The 24040-nt window shown below is 47.7% G+C and overlaps 1 protein-coding gene across 2 annotated transcripts in view; it reads right to left on the reverse strand.

The window, feature by feature from the left end:
• Positions 1 to 9925, reverse strand: part of TTC39B (tetratricopeptide repeat domain 39B) — a 118236-nt gene extending 108311 nt beyond the window's left edge. Inside the window, exons 1-2 of one of the 2 annotated variants that reach the window (XM_074994101.1) lie at positions 9791 to 9883; positions 749 to 819 (exon numbers count right to left, since the gene is read on the reverse strand). Coding sequence is in view for 1 of the 2 variants with exons in the window: in XM_074994099.1 (XP_074850200.1) it covers positions 9791 to 9835 (45 nt within the window). In the remaining variant the exon portion in view is untranslated. Of the gene's footprint in view, positions 1 to 748; positions 820 to 9790 lie in introns of both variants that reach the window. The other variant, XM_074994099.1, reaches the window with a different exon arrangement.
• Between the last annotated feature and the right edge of the window lie 14115 nt (positions 9926 to 24040).

The raw sequence follows: 24040 nt of genomic DNA on the forward strand, positions 1-24040 counted from the left end.
CACACACACACACACACACACACACACCCTGCAGACCATCAGCTTGGCCAAACGTTTAGGCTGGATCTAGATGAGCCACTTCTGTTCGAAAGGGTCATGTTAATGAGTGGGTTCAAAAGATGCTAATGATGCGCTGCAATGAATATGAAGCACCTCATTAGCATAATGGCAGCTGGAGCGATTCAAAAGTGTGGCTTTTCATGGAGACAGGACCTTCTGAAAGGACCCCGTGAGTTTTCGAAAGCCCTTCTTCCTAACACCAGATAGGAAGAAGGGCTTTCGAAACCTGGGGGCGGGGGTCCTTCCAGAAGGTCCTGTCTCCATGGGTGGCACATGATTCAAAAAGCCACACTTTTGAATCGCCGTGGCTGCCATTATGCTAATGAAGCACTGCATATTCATTGCAGAGCCTCATTAGCATCTTTTGACCCACTCATTAACATGACCCTTTTTAAAGGAAGGGGCTCGTGTAGATACAGGGTTAATGTTTGGCTCCACCTCTGTGTCTGAGCAGGCTCTCTCTCATTTGAATCACATCAAAAGTAATTTGCAATCAAGATTGAAACAAGACAGTGTGTATGTATGCATGAAGCAGAATTTGACCAGTTATGATGTGAACTTCAAAGAAACATGCAAAAAGATGAAGCAGTAGTAGTCTCATTAAAGTCTATGACTACAGTGTTTCATTTATATTAATCAACAATATTAAGCTGTACGTTTTCAGTCATGCAAAAGAGCACTCTCATACTGGCTTTTGGTTGACCACTTGGTTCTGAATTTTGATGTAGTTTAGCTCTTGCTTTGAAAATGTTGCTGACCCTGCAGATGGGGTGGAATGAAGAAAATCAAAGACAAAAAAAGCAAATTAATGTCTCATGTTAAAAAAACTCACATGCACCTAAGAACTTTTCAATCACTTCATTATACAAAACTTTCCTCTCTCCTCTTCCCTTATAGTTTTGGTCACATGCATGCTGCAGAGAGATTACTCACTGCATTCAGAGATTTCATGGTTGTGCCCATTGAAAATATCACAGTAGTGAAAGATTTTTTTTCCACTTCCTGATTTATAGGACTTCTTGGAATTTCTTAACTTTTACAAGATTCTTTGGTGGAGAATATATAATGAAAACTTCAACTGAACAGGAACATTTGGAATTGTATGTCACTGAACGCAGAATTCATCAAATGAACAACAAAACTCTTCTACAAATTTTAGCCTTCCCTAACAAGTAACTCTAATAACTTCAAAGTGTGCTTTCCATCTACATTCCTTAGCTTTGATGCCAATCAACCCTACAAAATTTGGTCAATGAGAATAACCACTGACTTTTGTCTTTTGCTTGGATATGTGCGTAAACTTGGCTACTTGCATTAACACTGCCACACAGTAGTGTCTGGGTTGATAAACTGCAGAGAGCATGGGGAAACCAGCATGCTGCATGACCCCATCTGGAAAAAAGTTGTATAGGATATTTTCGCACTGCTTTCTGGAAAACCAATCATTTGCCCAAGAATTGCTGGAAACTAGGAGTCAAGTTCCCATAACGATACTTTCAATATACTATTGTGTTTGTACAATCCCTTAATTTTTGCACCCTTTTTAAGAATCCCAGAGTATTGCATATTGCTCTTTGGTCTCCACCATCTCTCTAGCAGAAGCATAGACCTTGCAGCGCTCAGCGCTATTCTAATAACCTTTGCTATTATAGCACATGGAATTCTATTGTAGTTGCATAACATCAACATGTAGTACTGCAACTGTGGGTGTGAAGTGGATGAAGAGGTGATGTCCAAACACAATGACTCCTAGATACAGTAACTAAAAATAGCATGTTGCTGCTAGCATTGCCAGAGCAGCTACACTTGATGGATTCCCACTTCTGGGACCAAGATACAAGGGCTGATATATGGGACTACATCATAGGGATGATAGCAATGATGAACTTTCAGATGAGAAAAGCCACATTCATGCATCTGCATTCTGTACACACCTCAAGCCACACAGAGCAAGGAAAACAGATTACCGGTCACTTCTTCACTGTTAAAGCAATTTTCAATCACACAATACTGGAACATCATCAGAGACTACTGACTTTGGAGCTAAAAAATTTCAAAGCGGGGAACCAGTCATTCAATTTTGCAAGACCATTAAGCATATCCTACTGTCCACAACTCAAACCTTAGACAATATTCAAGAAAGAGTAGATGGATTTGTAGCAATGGGTGCCCAAACTGGAGCATACACTGCATACACATTGCCTTATTATGGCACTGTCTGGATGTGCTAGCATGCACCTAGACAGAATCAGGTATTATTCCATGCTTACACAAGTGCAAATGAAGTAACAAGAATGCTTTAATGACAGTGTGACCTAATCAGGGAAGGCACATTATGCTTGCATCTGTAAGAACACAAAACTTTTTCCAAAAGCCGCACACAGGGAAATTATTCTTCCCTGAGGGACACATTCCTACTGACAAGGCTGAAGTGCTTATAGTGATTTAGGGGACCTAATCCACCCTTTGCTTCCTGGGATCCATGCTTGCCATCTTGAGATCACCTAAAAAAAATTCAGTTGATAGGTGCAGGATGACTATTCAATGTGCTTTTGGTAGATGAAAGGGTCACTAGCAGCGGTTCTGGGCTAGATTGGATCTTAGTGAGGCAAACATCCTCATCAGCATAGCTAAATGTTGCGTACTGCATAATATTGGTGAAAAAGCAAAAGATGGATAAGGCAGACAATGAGGATAGATTGTCTGGCTGCTAAATCTGAACAACCAGATACTAAGGTTTTTAGAAGGGCCAACTGTGGAGCGATATAGCTGAGAGACACCTTAAAAAAGCATATCAATAAATCAGCCACAATAGCATCATATGTTTTTATGTAATAGTGTGCTGTTGTATGTATAGCATTCAATATGGAGGATATATTGGATTATTATTATGAATTATATAACATAGCAATTATGATTTGTGTAAAGTAATAAATATATTCAATTTCCAAACATAAACCTTCACCATGTGGTATAGTGAGGTACAGTGACCTCCTCAAAGCCTGAGAGAGAAGGACCACTATGCAATCCCTGGTGAATGGAGTCAAGCCAGCCACCCCCCCGTGCTGGAAGTAGAGGGAAGAAGCAAGAAGTATAAGAGGCAGACCATTCAACTCAGTTGAACTGGAGCCAGTGAAGGAGAGAGATGTGTTTAACGTGCTGTAGGACTATGGACCAGCCTCCAGAGTTCTGAGGAAAGCCCCCCCAGCAAGACTGCTGTACATCATTTACCCAAAGAGACTTAGAACCTGCAAACTATAGAGCCACACCAATGAATTACGGTAGGAAGTAGCCCAGAGAAACCAAATGCTGGTCAGGTTGTGCTGCTGCAGTGGGAATTAGTGCATTTTGGCCAGATCCTTGCTGACCCAAAGGTGGGATCCCCTGCCACTGAAAAGGCCCTGGGCTGGAACCTGATGGAGCACAGTGGGCCTGGTTTCCCCTATTTCCATGCCAACACAAGCCCTGGGATGGTGGTCTACCTACTCTCGGCCAGAAGGCCTGTGCCTTATTTGCCCCAGCCAAAGGCTGAAAGCTACTTGATTGCTATTGCTCTGCCCTACCCAGAGGGTCAGAGCCACTGAGTACTGTCTACCCTAGCCTGGCAAGGGCTAGGAACTGCAAAATTAACAATTTATTGCCAGATGGAGGGTCAGAGTGGACCCTACATGTGTAAGGAAACTAATAAAAACATTTCAGCAGCCCTGTAAATGTGTGATGCATTTCAAACATACCAAACAAACACGTACATTCATGTGTTAAAAACATACTACAATGTTTCACTCATGTTACAATACATGTCATGCATTGTGGCTGATTCTATGGTAGCACAGTTCACAGTCGCATGCAAGGGGGGAAAATCAGAGACATCCTTAGGATTTGAAGCCTTACGCGGTACTATTGAACTGGCACCACTATGCCTGATGGCAACTGCGGGAGGGGTGGATAATCTTAAAGTTGTGATTTTATGTTCTTCAGCAACACAAGAATAATAGTTTAAAAACTAATTTTAAAATAAGGCCCTGCAGAAAATTCAGAAACTGACAGTGGTTGGCAAATGCTGCTAAATGGCTTCATTGCCACTTGAATGGCTGTTTTACTAATCCATCTGCATAGGCTTTTTCGCTTTTATGTTAACTCTATCCTCTGCAGAGGCAGCACAGCCACAGAACAGGGATAGGAAGAGGCAGGTGGGAAAGCGTGGTTCTGGGTGAAATTCCCTGCCACAGGAAAGAAACAAGGCCACCATTCCACGAAATGTTTAGGACAGGATTCTAGAGCACCTCCACGAAAGTTTCAGCAAGGTTGCTCAAGAGGATGAGAGGGAAGAGACTTATTCAGAGGAGCTACGAAAGTGGTCCCAGCAGCCTAATCCAACAAAACGAAGAAAAGTGGTTGCTACCTTTTTTCTAATCTTATCAAAAGACTCAGGGTGCTCATCTAATGTGAACTGTGTAATTCTTACTATGATACTATTTTTCTATATTATGTTATGTCTGTATTGATCCCAGGACATTAGTATCTTTTACCATACCATTTTCTGTTGGTGAGAAAGACACTTCTGAGTTTATGCACCTTTTGAAAGCTTCTCTCTCTCACCAACAGAAGTTGGTCCAGTAAAAGATACTGCTTCATCCACCCCATCATACTAATTTTCTAACATTTTAGAAAATAAGTGAGCAATTAAACACCTATTTCTTTATTTTCTAAACTTGAAATGGGACAGGTGTCATTTTCAAATGAGGACAGAAGGGACAGGAGATCTTGGTCAATGGAAAGTAAAAAATGCTTATAAAGAACAATCAGGGACAACACGTGAAAGCAGGGCAAAGCAGAAACGTGCCCCACTCCATCTTCCCTCCCCCAGCCCCCCACAAACCCCATGGGCTGGAGGAACAAGGAAACAGAGCTTCTGGGCAATAGTGGAGGACTAGCAGAAGCCTGGTGTCTGCAGGGGGGTTCCCCCCCCCCCACCACTTACTGGCAGCAGTGGAGTAGGGGGAGCAGAGTTATGCATCCCTAGCCCTTTCCCCCAGCTGCCAGCCACCTACCTCAGAAAAGGGACCGCTCTCTCCACTCATTGGCAGGAAGTCAAGCAACATGGCCAGCACCTGGGGGACCCAAGCTGGGGGCTGTCCTGGCCCTCTTCCATACTAGGCATAGCACAGTGCCATGGAGGAAGGCTGTTCACTTGACTGGTACCTGCCCCACCCCATGTCCTGACTCACCAGATGCCCCCAGAAAAAACATAGTTACTTACCTGAGTTCCCTCCTGATTTATAACTGCAAAGGAACTGTTGGTCTCTTACTAAAACTCAATATGAGGTTTAGAGTACGTAGCGCTCAGTACCACAAGAAAGTGAATGGGTAAATGAGCATTCAGGGCTCTGAGACTGATGGTATCCAGGACCAATGGAAAGAGGCCAATGCACCAGGTCAGCCTGATAGACAGGGTAGGCAAGACAATGACAGTGGTCCTGTCCTCTGTATGAGCTAGTTCAGACAGAGTGGGGCCAAGCTAAGAAGAGAGCAGGGACCCAAGCTGAGCTGGGGAGAAGAGCTGTTCCAGCCAGAGAGGTAGCCCAGAGACAGTGCCATGCTGGGAGGAGAGCTGAAGCCACAGAACCAGAGGGGACAGAGAAGCTGGGGGCAGAGCACCAAAGAACAGATCCATGGCTGGAGCAATCCAGAGCTGGCTGCCGTTAGTCGCTGGGAAAAGTGAGAGGGGACCCACCACAGGGAAACCTTGTTGGCCAGACTTGGAGAGGGATTGCAACCCCAACTGTGGGGGGCTGACGCTGGGGAGAAGGGTCCTGCCACACAGAACCTAAAAGACGTGCCAAAACAAGTGTCTGACCAATAGCACAGCCAAGGCCTGAGAAGGAGGCCTGGGATCTACAAGAAAATTATTGTGACCTAACATTTACATTCCAGAAACACTGTGATGGCCCTGTGCCAGAGCAGGGTGACATGTTTTCCATTCATCTTTCCCATAGAATCATAGGGGTAGAAGAGACCTTAAGAGGTTACCTAGTTCAGTACCCTGCCTAAAGCAGGATCAACCCTAACTAAATCATCCCAGCCAGGACTTTGTCAAGCTGGGACTTAAAAACCTCTAGGGATGGCGCTTCCACCATCTCGCTAGGTAACGCATTCCAGTGCTTCACTACTCTCCTGGTGAAATAGGTTTCCCTAATATCAAACCTACATCTCTCCTTCTGACCATGGCTTCTTGTTCTGCCATCCGTCACTACTGAAAACAGCCTCTCTCCATCCTCTTTACAGCCCCACCTCAGGAAGTTTAAAGCTGCTATCATACCGCCCCTCTCTTCTCTTCTGCAAACCAAATAACCCCAAATCCCTCAGCCTCTGATTATAGGTCATGTGCTCCAGCCCCCTAATCATTTTTGCTGCCCTCCGCTGACCCCGCTCCAATGCATCCATATCCTTCCTGTACTGGGGGGCCTGGAACTGGATGCAATATTTCAGATTTGGCCTCACCAGTGTTGAATAGAGGGTAATAACTTCTCTAGGTCTGCTGGAAATGCTTCCCCTAAGAGGGAATGGATAGCTCAATGGTTTGAGTATTAGCTTGATAAATCTAGGGTTGTGAGTTCAATCCTTGAGGTAGCCATTTAGGGGTCTAGGACAAATAGATTTTGGGATGGGGGGGAACCTGTCAGGGAATGGTGCTTGGCCTTGGCAGGAGACTGGACTTGATGACCTCCCACAGTCTGCTCTGGCTCTATGAGATGTGAATGCACCCCAATATGCTGTTAGCCTCCCTAGCAACAAGGGAACACTGTTGACTCATATCCAGCCTCTCATTCACTGACTTCCCAGGTCTCATATTTTAATAGTGATTGCTGTTTAATACATTATATTTACTTTGGACTGTATGTAACAATCAGTGGGGTCAGCGAAATATCCAGTGTGAAGAAAGCATCCCAGAGTGGGCACATACTAGACCACAACAACATTAGGTATGGAGGCCCCCAAGAATCCTGGGCTCAGCCTTGTTGGGATTACAAGGACTCTGCCACACAGGAGAGTGGGAGAGGAGTCGTTGGCTATGTCTACACTAGCCAAAAACTTCAAAATGGCCATGCAAATGGCCATTTCGAAGTTTACATATTCAGCACCTCATTAGCATGAGGGCAGCCACAGCACTTCGAAATTGCTGCGGCTCATCCAGACGGGGCTCCTTTTCGAAAGGATCCCAGCTACTTTTGAGTCTCCTTATTCCCCTCTGCTCAATTTCGAAGTGCCGCAGCCGCCCACATGCTAATGAGGCGCTGAATATGTATTAGTATGCATGGCAATTTCGAAGTTTTTGGCTAGTGTAGACACGGCCCTTGAGGTCAGAGAGGCTTCTGAGTAAAGTAAGTGGGAGCAAGGATAGTGTAGAAGCCAGGAAAGTTCACTCAAGAGTGGGACCATTCCCCCACTTACATGAGCAGGTTTATCTGTGCTTCCCTGGCAGAACTGCCTTGAAATCCTCCTGACTGTTGCAGTATGAATAAATATGCTGAGTACAAGGCAGGCCAGGGGTGGGAAAGAATAAGCATGGATGAAGAGCAAAAAATCAAGGAGTTGCACTATATAGGCATCCTTCAGAAAATGAAAGTGAAGGAAATACAAAGGAGAATGAAGTATGATCAAAGTTTAAGCTGGAAATCAGGGGGACTAAAAGGAATTAACCACTCAGAAACCATAAGAAAATGGTAAATCCTCACCTGGAATAATGTTTCATTCCCTCAAAGAGATACAGCAGAAACAGAAACTGAAGTAATCAGAAGAAAGGAGAGGCAGACGGAAGAGCGGTGGGATGGGGTGGGGGGAGTGAAATAGGACTCTTTAGATTTAAGTAAGGAAGCTATGCAAAGAATGGCATAAACAATAGGAACAGAATAGAGTATTCAAACAAATTGAAAGTCAATACGTTTAAAACTAATGGAAGAAAATACAACTCATAATTGGACTGCCATGAAACGTCACTGGAGCAAAGTGCAGAAATCAAGAAGACAGATCTCTACAGTGCTTTTTCCTGGGGAAAAAAAAAGGTGCCAGAACTCAAGTCTGATGATTCCTCACAGGGGTTAGGGTGTTCAATTTTAATGCCCCGGTCCCTGCACTGTTGCAGGACTGGCCGGGTCTCCTGTCCCTGAGCCCACACTGCTGTGGGACCAGCAGTGAAAATTTTTCTGGTGTTCTAATTGAATACAGGTGCCAGAACTCCGATCCGGTGCACTCCACCAGAAAAAAAAAACCCTGGATACTTCTATAGATGAGAATACTGAGTTTCACGTAATTCCTCCTTACTTCAGAGTTTAAGCTAAAGCAATCGTTGATGGAGAGGAGAAAGGGAGCTCCAAGGAGTACTGCTAAAGTAAGAGAGACTAACAGAAGGAAGGACACAGCGTGCAAACCACTGCATGACAGGAAACAAAAAAACCTGAAGCAAAAGCTGCAAGTAGAGAAGTCCAGGGTAAGAACTCAATATCTATCCTCCTACCACAACAAGTGCACCCTAGTATCAGAACCTATTCTCTAAGTTTGTCTAGCAGTAGCTGCTAGCCCTCAAAGTGTGAGCCAAATAAAAACCAACACAACACTGTCCCAAACCGGAGACTCCAACAGCTCCTCCAAAGCCTGGCCTCATGGTTTCATACTTCAAGCTTTCACAAAAATAGCAGGCACATTTAATTTGTAAAACAACAGGAAGTCCTGTGGCACCTAGACTAACAGATGTTTTGGAGCATAAGCTTTCGCGGGCAGAGACCCGCTTCGTCAGATGCATCTGATGAAGTGGGTCTCTGCCCACAAAAGCTTATGCTCCAAAACATCTGTTAGTCTATACAGGTGCCAAGGGACTTCTTGTTTTTTTTTTTAAAAATACAGGCTAACAGGAGACCTCCCTGATATTTAATTTGTAAACACCCCCGAGGAAAACCATAGTATTCGTGGCTACTAGGAAAGATGCCTTTGCTCCTCTCACTCTCTCTACTCGATACCTTAAAAGAGTAAACAAGCTACACTGTGGCAGTGTTAAGTGCTGGAAGCTGGCACTATAACTGGTATGGAGCAGCCTAGCCGCTGGCCGCCTTTATGCCTCGGTTTGAAACGTTTCCCTCTCTGGCGGTGCGAAAGATGCTCAGCAGAACCAGAGACTCTGGGCAAACTCTCATTACTCGGGACAGTGAGTTTCGCTCGCCAACAGCCCTAAAAATAGGAACGAAGAGAAGTTACCGCTGGTGACAAAGGTGGGTGCGTGACTCACAGCGGGCGGCGAGCGCTGCCCACGCCGCGCCCAGCCGCCTGTAGGGGCGGTGCACTACAGGTAGTGTCAGATTCAGGAGCAAGTTTCCCCGACTCCGGCTGGTTCAGGCTGCGGCTTGACAGCGATTCGGTGGCGGCGGAGCGGCGCCTAGCTACCAGCGGCGCGGCCGGAGGAAGTGCTCCCTCCCCGGGGAGCGGGCAGGGCGCACGGGGAAAGGGAGCCACGGCGACGGGTTGGAGGGAGGCGGGCGGTGGAGACCCAGCGCCTGAACTTCCCACCACCGAGGCAGGTCCCGGAGCCGCGCCGCGCAGCGCCGCTGGGACTGCCGGCTCCGGGACACCTGCGACAGGCGGTTTCCCCGCGCTCCCTGCCCCCCACCTGTTGGTCGCGAGCCCGGCAGGGCAGCGCGCTCGGTGCCCCGGGGAACCCTCGCGCCCGCTCGGCCGTTACCTCCTCGCCGCCGCCCTCCTCCGCTGCGCCGCCCGCGCTCGCCATGTTCCAACGGCAGGGCCCCACCGCACGCTCGCGCCGGCGCTGCCAGCCCTCCCCACCCCTGCCGCCGCCGGCTCTGGTTCTGCGGCCACCCTTCGCCGGTCCTGGGGCGGAAAGAGGAGAGCCTCGCGCCGCCCGCACCGCCCCCTCATTTGCATATCCGGCCTCCTGCGGTTTGCTCGCTCGCGCCCTACCTTCGGGGACACGCCTCCTCATTTGCATTTCAAAGCCCCACCCCCAGGCGGGGGCGGTTCGGAGTCCTTTGCCCAGCGGCACGGGATAAGAGTGGGCCACAGCGGTGCTCCCCGCGGCGGCTTTGTCTTCCAGTCCCTGTCCCAGGTCGCCCTTTACCAGCCTGCCTAAAAGCTGCCCCGGGGAGCACAGCACCTCGCCTGGCGGCAGCTCTCTCCGCGGCAACTCTCACAGGCCCCTTCAGCGCTCTAGCGCCACTGCTGGGAGCGCCCAGTGCTCAAAACAATGCTGTACTCTAAGGAGCGGCTCTCACGGCTGCAGAAGAGTTTGAACATTTCCCCCCATTGCACCCTAAAAGTTCAATCCCGGGGAGAAAAGAACGCTAATCCTTTGTTAAAAAATAAAATTCAGACTTAAGCGCCATCTTAAAACCAGTTCCAGCCGCAGCTTAACATGGGATAGTAGATTATCATATTGCAATTTCCATACCAATAAATGACAGCTTACATTAGTGCAAGTTGTTTTCTCTTGACCTAAGTGTGAAGAAAACTGTTGTATTCACTCAAGATACACCTCACCGACCCAATGCCATTCTGGATAACAACCCATTAGACGTGGTGGTTTAACAAATCTGTTACCTTGGATCTACTGTCACCACAAACCTAACTGAGGACAAAGAACTGAATGTCAGAATGGGGAAGGCAGCTACTATTTTTGGCAGAGTTAGGAAACAAGCATGGAACAATCCTAAGATGACAGTGAAAACAAGGATACTAATCTACCAGGCATGTGTATCGAGGATCCTGCTATATGGATTTGAGACATGGACCACATACTCGAACCAGGAGAAAAAACTGAGCAACTTCCATCTTTGCTGCCTCTGCAGAATTATGAATATCAACTGTCAAGATAAAGTTTCAAATGCAGATGTCCTGTCAAGCTCTGGCATACCCAGCCTCATAACGATCCTCAACAGCGGAAGACGACAATGGCTTGGGCAAGTGAGAAGAATGGGTGATGAACATCTTCCCAAAGAAATCCTGTTCGGTGAACTGTCATGTGAGTTGAGAGCAAGAGAAAGACCAAAGCTAAGATTCGCAGATATATGCAAAAATGCTGTGAAAAAATTCAACATCATTCTACACTCCTGGGAATCTACATCATCAGATGGAAATACCTGATGACAGTTGCTACAACAAGGCACATCATCCTTCACTAGTGTATGTGTAAATCATGCAAAAGAACTTAGTCTTAGAAGGAAAAACTCTCAGACTTAAGAATTCAGAAACAGACTGACATGGTTATTGCAATCAACCGTGCAAATCCAATATTGGACGGATAAGCCATGGGAGAAGCTGCAGACTCAAATACTGCCCATAGATCCTCATCGCCACTGCTACCCACTGTCTCTCGAGACAAAAAGGGGCCATAGACCATTAGTACAAGGGTGCACATAGTGTGCGGGGGGGGGGTGACTGTTGGAGGGTATGAAATTTCCTAAGAAGTGTGCAGCGTGATTGCCTGCTGGGTCTCAGGTTCATCCATCTCATTAAAAATGTTGAAATATGTTTTTGTTTATATGTCTGTGTGGTCACATTTATATACCAATGAATACAGTTTTTACATTCTACATACTTATTTTCTTACACCTACGAAAAGGTGGGATTTTTTCATATGAACATAACCGAAATTTCTCTTGGTTTGGATTACACTAGGCAGGTTGGAAAGATGGGGGTGTGCTAATTTCAGGGATGAAAAGTGGGGCCTGACATAAAACGTTTGTTCATCCCTGCATTAGTATATGCAATGTTGTAGCAGTGTCCCTCCCCGAATGTTGGAGAAAATTGGGTGAGGCAATATCTTTCACTGGATCAACTTTCCTTGGTGAGAGAAAAGCTTTCCAGTTCACAGAGAGCACTTACAACTAAAAGAATTTCTAAAATTTGCCTTGTTTACTTGTGGAATCTCCCTGTGTACAATCAAATTAGACAAGTCAGTTTCACTTATGATCATTCACTTTCAGGCACTTATTCACTGGCCTAATGATAAAATGTTAGGGATTCTTGTTTAAAATAAACCAATGACTTTATCCATTAGAATATGGGGTTGGAGGGAGAACAAAATAATGGAAATATATGTTTTTACTTGTCCTGAAAACTGCAAAATCCCTCTTTCTACAGTCCAAAATTCTCATGTTCTGATTCAGACCTCAATTTTGTAGTGAACTTTATGGGGCTGTGCACCACATGTAAGTCTCTTATTGCCAACTCTCAGCAATCACAAATCTTAGAGTATTTGGTGTTTCAAGTAATTTCATGAAAATTTCACTCTTTTGAAAATCCTAGCTCTTATGATTACAGAGAAAAGCTTTTCACTCTTGAGTTCAATAACCAGATGGCAAATACAATTGAGTTGTACTGAGTTTCATGTGCTGCCTGAGTCACAACTGAGTGTTTGCAGTTAGCAACATCACATCTGAAATGGATCATTAGCAGGTTTACTTGATAGACCTCTCCAAGGAGCTAACCTTCAAAATGTTCTGAGTATCTTCATGAGCAGAACATATTCAACTCTCTGAATGGGAGCAGAACAGGTGAGGAAAAGCCACTCCTCACCACCAGGAGATATGGGTCCTCTGCAGTCAAAAGTAGGTAGAGAGGAAAAATCTATCTTTTCCTAGCGCATCCTAAGTTAGACAAAGCAGAGTTCACAAGTAAGTGTTGGGGCAGAAGAGGTGGATAGAGAAGTATGGCTCTTACACTAGCATTTCCCTGTTACATCATGACCATGATCCCCTATCCCTGCCAGCTGGACTCCAAAGAGCAGTTACCTGCACTTTTAATAAGCAGTAGTGAATGTGGCTCTCATCTTCTATCACTTTCTTTCCTGTCCACAAAGGCTTTTGGATTTTTGCCCCATGTTAACAAGTATGAAGTTAAATAATTGTTTGCTACCCTAAAATCTGATCAGATCTGGTGGTGGCAGAAGTGTACAAAAATAGATTTAACTTGCCACCAAGGAAAAAATAATCTAATATATTTTCATAGATTCAGGTGTAAGAGAATGGCTGGCAACTGCTCCTATGTATTCTTCATCAAGAAAGCTCTTGCATCAAGTTGCTCCTAGGACAGATCTGAAAAATACAGAGTTGCTATTCCTCTCTGTAGCTGCAGTTTGCAGGCCCATACATGCCTTCCAGTTGCATAAGTTCACACAAACGTTTCAGCATCCAAGCCCTGCCTAAACTTTTATTGCACTTCATATGCAGAGGTTTTTTTTTCTGTTTTGTTTTTGCTTTACATTAGTTACTTCTCATAGCTATGCAATTTGTATCCTTGGTAGGAGTCCACTAACCTCTGAGCAGTAGTTAGTTGACTTCAACAAGCCTTACTGGAAACCCAGTACCCAAATAACCTCCTTACTCAAATGAAAGCAATGGTTACAATCTAAAAGGTAAACGAAACACAGAAACAAAAGGCCCATATTCAATCCTAATGAGATACGAAAGAGAAAGAATACAGTAAGGAGCATAAGCTAAGTAGCTACTATAAGCAGTGTACCAGAGCCCACTAGGTCACCTTCCCTCTTTCTCCTACCCACCATGAATGAGTCCCCCTACAGAAGGGTCTAATTATTAGCAAGGATTACAGTACTGAATACCCCATTTGGAAAAGAAGAGAGGGTGCAGAAAACAAAAGCACAGAGAGCCATTCAAAACCATTGGGGTTTGCACATGGAAGGATTAAATGCCTACACATGAGGATGCCTGGACACTACACAGATCAGTCACAGTTTCTTTTCTTCTTCAGAGTCTAGCTCCTGCTCCAGCAAGGAGCATCTCTGACACACAAATCAGATTTTAATTCCAATGGAATCCTATGGGACTCCCCACCACAATCCTCCCACTCTGGCCTGCATCTCCCACAACCAGAGACCAAACCACTCCCCTACCCTGTGGCCCTCGGCCCAAACACTGGACAGCTGGGTAGCCCTTGTGTGCCCAAATCAGCACCTATAGCCCCTGGGCAGCACAACTTTGACACACCCAGGCTCCAACCAGAGGAATCCAGTGGGCCAGCACTGTGGTCTCTGCTGCCGCAGGGATCTGGCGGCGTAGCAGTGAGGTCCCTGCCACCCCAGGGATCTGGTGTCTGGTCAATGTGATGGCCACACTCCTTGAAGCCCACACCATCTTCTGCTCAGAGACCTGCCCACCTCAATCCCCTGCCCTATGACCTCCACACACCTAACCTCCTGCCCTGACTCACACACCTTCCACGCTTCTGCACTGACCTAGCCCACTCCCACATCCTGCACTGACTCCTGCAACCCTCACATTCCTATCTCCTGCCGTGAACCTTCTGCATTCCACCCCACACTTAAATTTCTTACACGTACCATCATATTACAACCCCCTCAGCCCTCTGCTTTGAGCTTTCCTCTCCCCCTAGGGGGTGCAAAACAACAGCACCTATAAGAATTGTGAGCTATTTTTTACCTCTGCTTATAACATACAGGTAGAGTGAATAATGTGAAGGCTTGCGCGCATCATGTTCGTTTCACAATGGCAAGGTAGAGGGGGAAGCATTTCTCTAGGAGCAGGGTTTGAGTTGTTGAGAAGAGAGAGTTCCTTACACTGCCCCTTGCCACAACAAAAACTATTGTCTGTTGGGGGCGGGGGGGGGGGGAGCTGCCTTATGCATCTGTGAATGAAAAAAGTGTTATCATTCATTTGGAAGTATAGACAAAACTATAATCACATAATATTTAATTAGTAACATGGTGGAATTAACTATCCACTTTTGCATACCATGCCTACTCATTTACAGCTGTGTAAAGTGTATGTAAAGCACCACCCTTTCTAAGGCTATGTCTACATTAGACCAGAATATAGTCCCATTCAGGGTTGATATTCTGGGGTTCAATTTGACACATCAGGTAGAGATGTACGAAATCAAACTATCAGGTTTGCATCAACCCCAGTACTCCTTGCAAGACACGAGGCGTAAGGGAGGTCGATGGGAGAAACTTTCCCATCGACCTTCTTCAGTGGGGACGGCTAGGTAAGTCACAGAATCATAGAACACTAGAACTGGAAGGGACCTCAAGAGGTCATTGAGTCCAGTCCCCAGCCCTCACAGCAGAACCAAGCATGATCTAGACCATCCCTGATAGATGTCTATCTAACCTGCTCTTAAATATCTCCAGTCATAGAGATTCCACAGCCTCCCTAGGCAATTTATTCCAGCGTTTAACTACTCTGATGGTTAGGAAGTTTTTCCTAATGTCCAACCTAAACCTCCCTTGCCACAGTTGATGCCCATTGCTTCTTGTCCTATCCTCAGAGGCCAAGAAGAGCAATTTTTCTCCCTCCTCCTTGCAACCCTCCTTTAGGTACTTGTAAACTGCTGTCATGTCCCATTTCAGTCTCTTCTCTTTTCTAAACTAAACAAGCTCAGATCTTTCAGTCTTTCTTCATAGCTCATGACTGTTAATCATTTTTGTTGCTCTTCTCTGACCCTTCTCCAATTTCTTCACATCTTTCTTGAAATGTGGTGCCTAGAACTGGACACAGTACTCCAATTGAGGCCTAATCAGCTCAGGGTGGAACAGAAGAATGACTTCTCAGGTCTTGCTCACAACACTCTTGTCAATGCATCCCAGATTCATGTTTTCTTTTTTTGCAACAGCATCACATTGTTGACTCATATTTAGTTTGTGTTCCACTGTGCTCCCTAGATCCCTTTCTGAAGTACTTCTTCCTAGACAGTTGCTTCCCATTGATGGGTGGTGAGCCAGAGCCCAGAGCCAGAGCCTGAGCCAGAGCTGGGTGTGAGGATATGGGGGTGAGCTGGAGCCGTGTGCGGGTGGTGAGCGGGGCTGGGAATCAGGGCTGAGCTGGGGCTGCAAGGGCCAGCAGCGGCTGATTCAGGGCCAGGGGGATTGGGATTCTGAGTTGCACTTAACTTGCATTAATGTGAGTTAAGCATACCAAGAAATCAAATATTTTGAGGATTTACTGTACTGGCCTTTCTCATGTGATATTTTTATTAGCTTCATAAAAGGGAGAAGTTTTACTGTAAATTTTCTAATGAGCAGAGTTGACAGGATCTTTGAAACAATACGTTTATTTAATTAAATCCTTTTCATGTATGTTTGCACTAGTCTTGTACAGTTTGCATCCTAAGAAAATAAAGAAAAAGAAAATGAGGGTGACATCACCTGACAGGAATTTTTGGTTTTGTCTCCTATATTAAATTTTCAACAGAGCAATCTGAGCAAATGGTTGCACTACACCAAGGATGGAAAATACTTGAATGGAAACAAGACAATATTGGCAGACCCAATATGTCATGTAAATGCAAAAATGCTCCACCATCCTTCATGGAATTAAATTCCATTATTTCAGTCACATGGCACTATGATACTGTGGAAGGATAACCTCCCATGTTTTACCAGGGGCTTTCACGTCTCCCTCTGGCTGAGGGGGTTAGGCAGCATCCACCTCTGTGTGAGCTGGCTGGGCAGTTCTTCTCTCCTAGCCATGGTCTGGGCTTTTGTTCTCGCTGCGGGAGGGGAGTCGAGGCACTCCTCCTTGGAGATACTCCCCCACATCTGTTCTAAACACTTCCAATCTCCTTGTCTGTGTTGTCTCCTTTTATCTCTCTTTCAACAGCTTCTCCTTTCCCTACCTACATCCATGAGTGGGGTGGCTTTTAAAAAGCCCTGCCAGCACGCTGGCCCTCATTGATTAATTACAGTCCCTCATTACTGCTTTCACTTGCATGCTTACTCAGCTCTTTCACTTCTTCTCCTGGCTGGGGCTGTGTCCTGAGCTCCCTTTCCTCCTTTCTACCATGATCTGCTGGTCTGACCCTGTTACAGTACAAATGGAGACTTTCTTGCCATTGGTTTTTAATTCATATTTTAGGAAATCTGTTTCTTTTTATGACTATTATTAATTTAAGTGTTCCAAAACTCTATGCTCAAGTCTTATATATTTTAAATATAATCCTCTTGTAGACAAAGAAAATCCTGCAGAATGGCTATATGGGAGCATCTCTTACCAGATCATTTTGTTACCGTTTTCGAAAGAAGCTCTTTGGCTATGTCTACACTAGAGTGATCCATTGGCAGAAGTTTTTGTCAGACGATATCTTCCAACAAAACTTCTGTCAGATTGCAGTCAGACTGCAAAGCGGATTAAAAGAGTGCTCTGCTCTGTTGACAGAGAGTGGGCGCACTGCCTAGCCATTTTTTCAGCAAAACAGCCAACATGAAGCATAGCAGACACGGCTGCCCAGCATCCCGGACGCCCTGTCTGTTGACAGAAGGCCCCCTGGAATATCCAGACTGGCTTTCTGTCAACAGATCTCTGTTGACAGAGGCGTTCTGCCTCATGGGGGAGCAGCAGACCACTGTCACCAAAGTCCCGTGTTCTGTCGATTTATTGTCAACAGAATGCCGTGGGAACGTGGACACTCCACAGGTTTTGTCGACAAAATGCTGGTTTTGTTGACAAAACTCTCTAGTGTAGACATAGCCTTAGTGACAGACCTGATAGCATCACGTTTCCTGTGGGAGAGTGAAGACTCTGCATCTGTGTTCTGAAGCCTCTGACAAGACCCTAACAATAAAAAACTGCCGTTGGGGAATAGGTCCAGATACTTAGATACCAGGGTTCAGAAGAGCCAATAGCACATTTCCTGTCTGCACAAATGATAACATAGTTTAACAATGAAAACTCTGGGTGCATGTGTACACAGGGGGGCCGACAGACTTGCCAGGCCCTTGAACCAGGGGATGGGGCAGCTCCGTGCTCCCAAAAGGCATGTGGCCTCAGCAGCAGGATCAGCAGCCTCTGCCAGTACCAGGAGGTGACTCAATGCTCTGGAAGGGGCAGTACCAAAAGCAGCAGGGGCAGGCCTAGGACAGTCAGCCCTCAGTGTCACATGGACAATGATGCACCTCACTCCCTGCCAGCCCTTAGCACTGCCCAGAGAACACTGTCTGGGGCTCTGGTATCAATTTTAAGGGCTTGGGGCTCTGGACACCAGCGCTGCCACCATAGTGGAAGTGGCAGCCAGGAGCCCTGGGCCCTTTTGAATTGCAGGGCTCCAGGGTAATTGCTCCTTTGCCCCTCCCTGTTGGCAGGTGTGTGGGTACATTTTCCCTCACTCTAGTATTTCATTTCAACCAGTGGAATTAATGACTATGAATGTCATAGTCATATGAATGATTAAGAATGTCCTCAGCTGGTATAACAGGCCTGACTAACCATAATAGCTATAAAACAACAATCTTTAATAACTTTGCTTCATTGCAACCTATTTTAAAATCACCTATTCCAATAATTTTCCATGAATTTTAGGAATAATGGATTCAGTTAGATTCGAATCAGTTTAGGTAGGAATGATGGGTTGTTATCAGGAACCTTCTTAGCTAGAAGGTCCAGAAAAAACAAGTGACTGAAATGTCAGTTTCATTAAAAAAAAAAAAATAGACTTACAGAGCCCTTGAGACTTCCGTTCAACTACACTTGTATTTCCCCTCAGGGGTTCAGCTAGGGCTTCATCTCCACTAAGCTGTTGCCTTTCTGGACAGACACTTGCATCTTTCTATTCCTACTGAAGTATTACCAGGCTAAACAAGTTCCCTTCATCCATTGGGTATTGCTCAGGCAAACACAGTCTGCCTAAACAGACCTGCTGGCTTTCTCTTCAAAATCTAATAACAGAGTGATTCCTACAGATTAAAGTTGCCACAAAGCTCTTTCTAAGGAAGCCAGCTTTATTATTAATGCACAAAGCACTAAACATATTAAAACTATAAAAGAATCTATATGTATCCTACAAAGCTTACCAGGCATCACCCTACTCAAGAGGTTCCTTTGTGGTTACAAGTTCATCAAAGCTTCATCTCAAAACAAATGCACCATCAGTAAGCCAAATCCTTCCACTTTTAGAAGTGGGGCCCTCCCTGGACCATAGGTGGCAAGTTATATGGCCCTGTGGTGCCCCAGAACCAGGAATATTCCTGGCCCAAGGATGGTCTCCACCAAAACTCACTGCCTGGTGCCCCCTGCACTTCCTGACTCCAGCATTCCCTGGCCCCAGTGCCCCATCCTCTGTGCTCCCCGTGTTAGTCTCATAGCCCCATCTGCTGCCTCTGTGCAACTTAAAATGCCCTGGGGGGGGCCCCGCCACTACCACTACCAGCTGAGAGGGGCTAAAGTGCTACTTGCTTTCCTGTTTCTTGTGGCCAGCATGTGCATCCTTCTAGTATAAGGGGTGTTTCTGTGTACTTCACCCTCTGGACTGCAGGGACACACATCCTAGCTCCTTCGGAGGGAATGAACAGAACAAGGCAATTGTCAAGTGATCCATCTAGTCCTGGCATCTGGCAGTGAGAGATTCAGGGGTGCCCAGAGCACAGGGTTGCACACCTCACTATCTTGACTAACAGCCATTGATGGACCTATCTTCCAGCAACTTATCAAATTCCCTTCTTAAACCATGTTATACTTTGGGCCTTCATAATGTCTCCTGACAATGAGTTCCACATATTGACTGTGCCTTGTTGATGCTCTAGTATCAACAGTGAGAGCAGTGCATGGTAGGAGCTATCCCACTGTGGTACTTGCCACCTTCCGCAGCTAGGAGTTGTGGAAACACAGATTTGGTTGCAGTGCAAAATGGTTGCGGGGTCAAATCCCAAGATGCTGGTTTTTCCATCCTATCATTCCATGGGTTTATGACAACATTTTGAAGCATTTTTAATTACCCCTGCTTAGTGCGTGCCCTCTACCTGTGACTGCTCTCTACTGTTGTGGTCATTGTTTTGAACACGATGGCTAGTCATGCGATATAGCATGGACTCCGAATCTCAGGAGGAAAGAGAGTTGCCTGACCTTCTGTGTACCATTTAAAGAAACAACACCAGATTACTTTTGGCATTCACAGAGCAGCTGCAGACAGTGGATGGTCACTTCTGAGCTCCGAAAAAAAGCACTGAATAGTCAGATTACATCATTATGCAGTTCTAGGATGACAAGCAGTGGCTGCAGAATTTTTGGATGCAGAAAGTCCCCTTGCTGGAATTGTGCATGGTGCTCACCCCACCAGTGGGGTACAAGAACACCAAAGTGAGAGCTGTCCACTTGAAGAACAAATATTGGTGTGTGGAAGCAGGTGACTCCAGATTGCTAACAGTTGGCCATGAATCAGTTTGAAATTGGGAAGTCCACCATTGGGCCTGCGTTAATGTAAGTGTGAAGGTCCATTTTTATTTTTTTACTTCATAATCTAAGTGACAGATGTATTGGAAACGTTCAGAAAAGCCAGTCTTTATTTACACTAGAACACATTGCTGCCATCCTTTACAGTTGTCAGGCTGCAGTACAAGAGCAAGTGTTGAATGGAGTTAGAATATAAGGGTTTGGAAGAAAAGTCTGTGGCAGGCCCTATGTATCATTACTATCTTGAGTCATACAGTCCCTCCCCAGTTCCTTTAATTAGCATGCTTGGTTAAAGTTGCTCAACTGTCATCCATCTCAGAGAAATGAAGAAAAACACTTCTTGATCCCTGTCCAGGCAGATGTTTACATTAAATGTCCCAAAACTTTGTCAGCATGGAGTTAAGGCTCCCAGTGGTGCCTTGCGCTGTTTCAGAATGCAGAGACTGACTATACTTGAACCTCTGAAAACCAGTATATACAAAGTTCAGACACCTACCACCCTATAATGTAACCTTATCCCCACCCTGGTGCTAGCAACTGAAATGGAGTCTGTAATGGTGATGGAAAGGTAAACAAACTACCAAGGGAAATAAGTGATGGATTCTCTCTCTTTTCATGTCTTCAGAACAGGACTGCATGCCTTTCTAGAAAAGGTTCAGTCCAGAATTAACTGGGTGAAATTCTATTGCTTGCGTTACATGGACAACCCAGATAATGTAACGGGACTTTCAGGTCTTAAAAATACATTAATCTAACATATATTTTGCAGGCATTTGTGTGTGTGTCTGTCTGTCTGTCTGTGTCTGCACGGGAGCCCACCATCGAAAGAGCAAAATGGAAATTCAGAAATCGATATACCATCTTTCGAAAGAACACGACCACACAGCAAAGGCGGATCGCAGTTCCGACCCACTCTTTCAAAGACCGCCCCCATTATTTCGAAAGAGAGCGTCCATACGTGTACGAGCGCTCTTTTGAAAGAAGGGAGGCGGAGATGCTGCGGACGGGGTCGCATGGCTGCCAAGCCCTTCTGGGGCCCGCAGTCAGCGGCTGCTTTAAAGGGCCCCCCTTCACCTCCCCAGCCCTGCACTAGCTGAGGCTTGCCGAGCTGCCAGGAGCAACGCAGGACCCCAGCACAGCAGCACCATGGCTGACGATACCCTGCTCCTCGCACTGGATGCAGACATCGTGGGCACTGTTGCCCACATTGTCTGCACGGTCACCGCAGCCGCTCCCCTCCTCCTTGGGAGACAGAACAGCCCCCCTGAGGACACGGAGCATTCCCAGCCTGCACCCCGCCCCCTTGCACCCCGGCCCCTGTGGAGCCACCCCAGCAGCACGGACTGGTGGGAGCGACTGGTTCTGGGGCAATAGGATGATGTCACCTGGCTCCGGAACTTTCACATGAGCCGGGACACCTTCCAAGAGCTGTGTCACTGGCTGGCACCTGCATTGAGGCATCAGGACACCACCATGCAGCCTGTGCTTCCCCTTGAGAAGCGAGTTGCCATTGCAGTGTGGAAACTGGCCACCCCGGACTCCTACTGCTCAGTGGGTCACCAATTTGGGGTGAGCAAGGCCACTGTTGGAGCAGGGCTCATGGAGGTAAGCCGGGCCCAGGGCACACTCCCACCACGTGAAGGGGGAAGGGAGCCCATGGACACAGGGACCCCTCGGGGGTCACCGGCTGGAGGGGGCTGGGTGGGGGGTTGCTGGCGGGGGGGGGCAGGAGAGGGTCGCCAGCTGGGAACATCCTGCCACACCCTCACAAGAGTGCACAGCCTCCCTCCTTGCAGGTTGTCCATGCCCTGAATGCCATGCTTCTGCATTGGGTTGTCTGCGTCGGGGATCTGGACTCCATTGTCGAGGGTTTCTATTCGTTGGGGTTCCCGAACTGCTTTGGTGCCCTGGATGGGACGCACATCCCCATCCACGCTCCACCACACAGCACTGGCTGCTATAGCAGACAGAAGAGCTACCACTTGGTGGTCCTCCAGGCCCCGGTGGACCACAAAGGTCGGTTCATGGACATCGATGTGGGCTGGCTGGGGCGAACCCACAACACCAGGGTCTTCCGCAATTCTGGCCTGTGCCGGCGTATGGAGGCCAGCACCTTCATCCACCAGCAGGAAATGCCAGTTCGGGGCACCACCATGCCGCTATGCATAGTTGCGGACGCGGCATACCCCCTACTGCTGTGGCTGATGCAGCCCTATACTGGCCACCTCGACCCCAGCAGGGAGGCCTTCAACACCCACATCAACCAGACCTGGCACGTGGTCGAGTGGGCCTTTGGGCGCCTCAAGGGGCGGTGGGGGTGCCTTCCTGCCCACCTTGAGGTGGGGATGCGCAATGTCCCACAAGTGGTGGGAGCCTGCTGCGTCCTCCACAACATTGTGGAGGCCAAGGGGGATGCCTACATCCAGGGGTGGGCAGCTGAGGCCACCATGGGGTTCAAGCAGCCAGCTGCTGTCGCCAGCCACCAGGCGAACCGCGACGGTGTCCGGATCCGGGAGGCCCTTCGTGCAAGTCTCGCCCAAGGGCCGCACTGAGCACCTCAATGCCCACACCTTCCCCTCCCCCGACACATCCACCCCGCATCACATGCACCGCTACCACCACCGTACCGTGCCTCACCCCCATGGGACCACGGGACACGGGTAGTGGTGCACAATATAAACCTTTATCAATAATAAACTGTAAAGAACTGTGGTGTAAAAGTTCAACAACTATGTACAATGTGTGTGGGGGGGTATGGGACGGGGGCTAGAACTGGGAGAGGGGGCAGGGAGCCTGAACTCAGAGGGGGTGGGGAGGGGGCTAGAACTGGGAGAGGAGGCCTGAACTCAAAAGGGGTTAGGGAGGGAGCCAGACTTGGGAGGGTCACTCAGGCAAGGGGGTTGTGGGCCGAGAGCCACGCTGGCCCCGAGATCCCCTTCCCCGCCAGGAGCGGGTGCCACGGGGGGGCCGGGATGGGGCGGGGAGCACTGGAAGGTACAGGCGTGGTGGGACGGCGGGGGGGCACATCTGTGTGAGTGGGGGTGGAGGACTCTGTGGGGGGAGTGGGGTGGGCAGGGGACCCTGGGTGGGACCTTTCTGGGGGGGGCCCTGCGGGGGGCTCAGAAGATTGGGCAGCTGCGGGGGGTTGCAGAGGGCCAGGAGCTGGGCCACATTGCCCATGTGCTCCTTCAAAGTCCCATGGGTGGTGTCCAGGCGAGACATGAGCCTGTCCCAGGCCTCCCCCTGCCACGCCTGGTTGGATTCCTCCAGCTGGAGCTGGCGCTCCATAAGCTCTGCCTGGTGGAGGTTGGCGGGGTCATCCACTGGGTGCCACTGGGACCTCCAGCTGCGCACCCAGTGTAATGCTGGTGCTGAGGGTGCCTGGCCCCTGTCCAATGCCTCCAGGGAGCTCTCGGGGACCACCGACGCCAATGGACTGTGTGGGCCCTCACTTGCTGCACCTGCAAGGGGTGATGGATAGCATGTCAGTCTCCAAGCAGGACCTCATCCCCATTCCCCCCGGGACCCTGTGGACATGGCACCCCTGTGGCATCAAGTGCACATGGGCTTCCCCGCTGGGTGGAACCATCCCCGGGTGCGGGCGTCCCACTGCAACTGGGTGCCTGGAACTGTCCATGGGTCTGGGTGCTGGGTGGCACTGGCAGGTGCAGAGGGCGTGTGCCGGGCCTCCCCCCACTACCCGCCCTGACTCCCACACCTCCAAACTCCAAGTCAGTGTCAGGTGGTTACTGCTGATTGTGAAGGTACACAATTAAAAT

The sequence above is a fragment of the Carettochelys insculpta genome, chromosome 5 (assembly GCF_033958435.1).
Source record: "Carettochelys insculpta isolate YL-2023 chromosome 5, ASM3395843v1, whole genome shotgun sequence".
In the NCBI taxonomy this organism is placed as follows: domain Eukaryota; kingdom Metazoa; phylum Chordata; order Testudines; family Carettochelyidae; genus Carettochelys; species Carettochelys insculpta.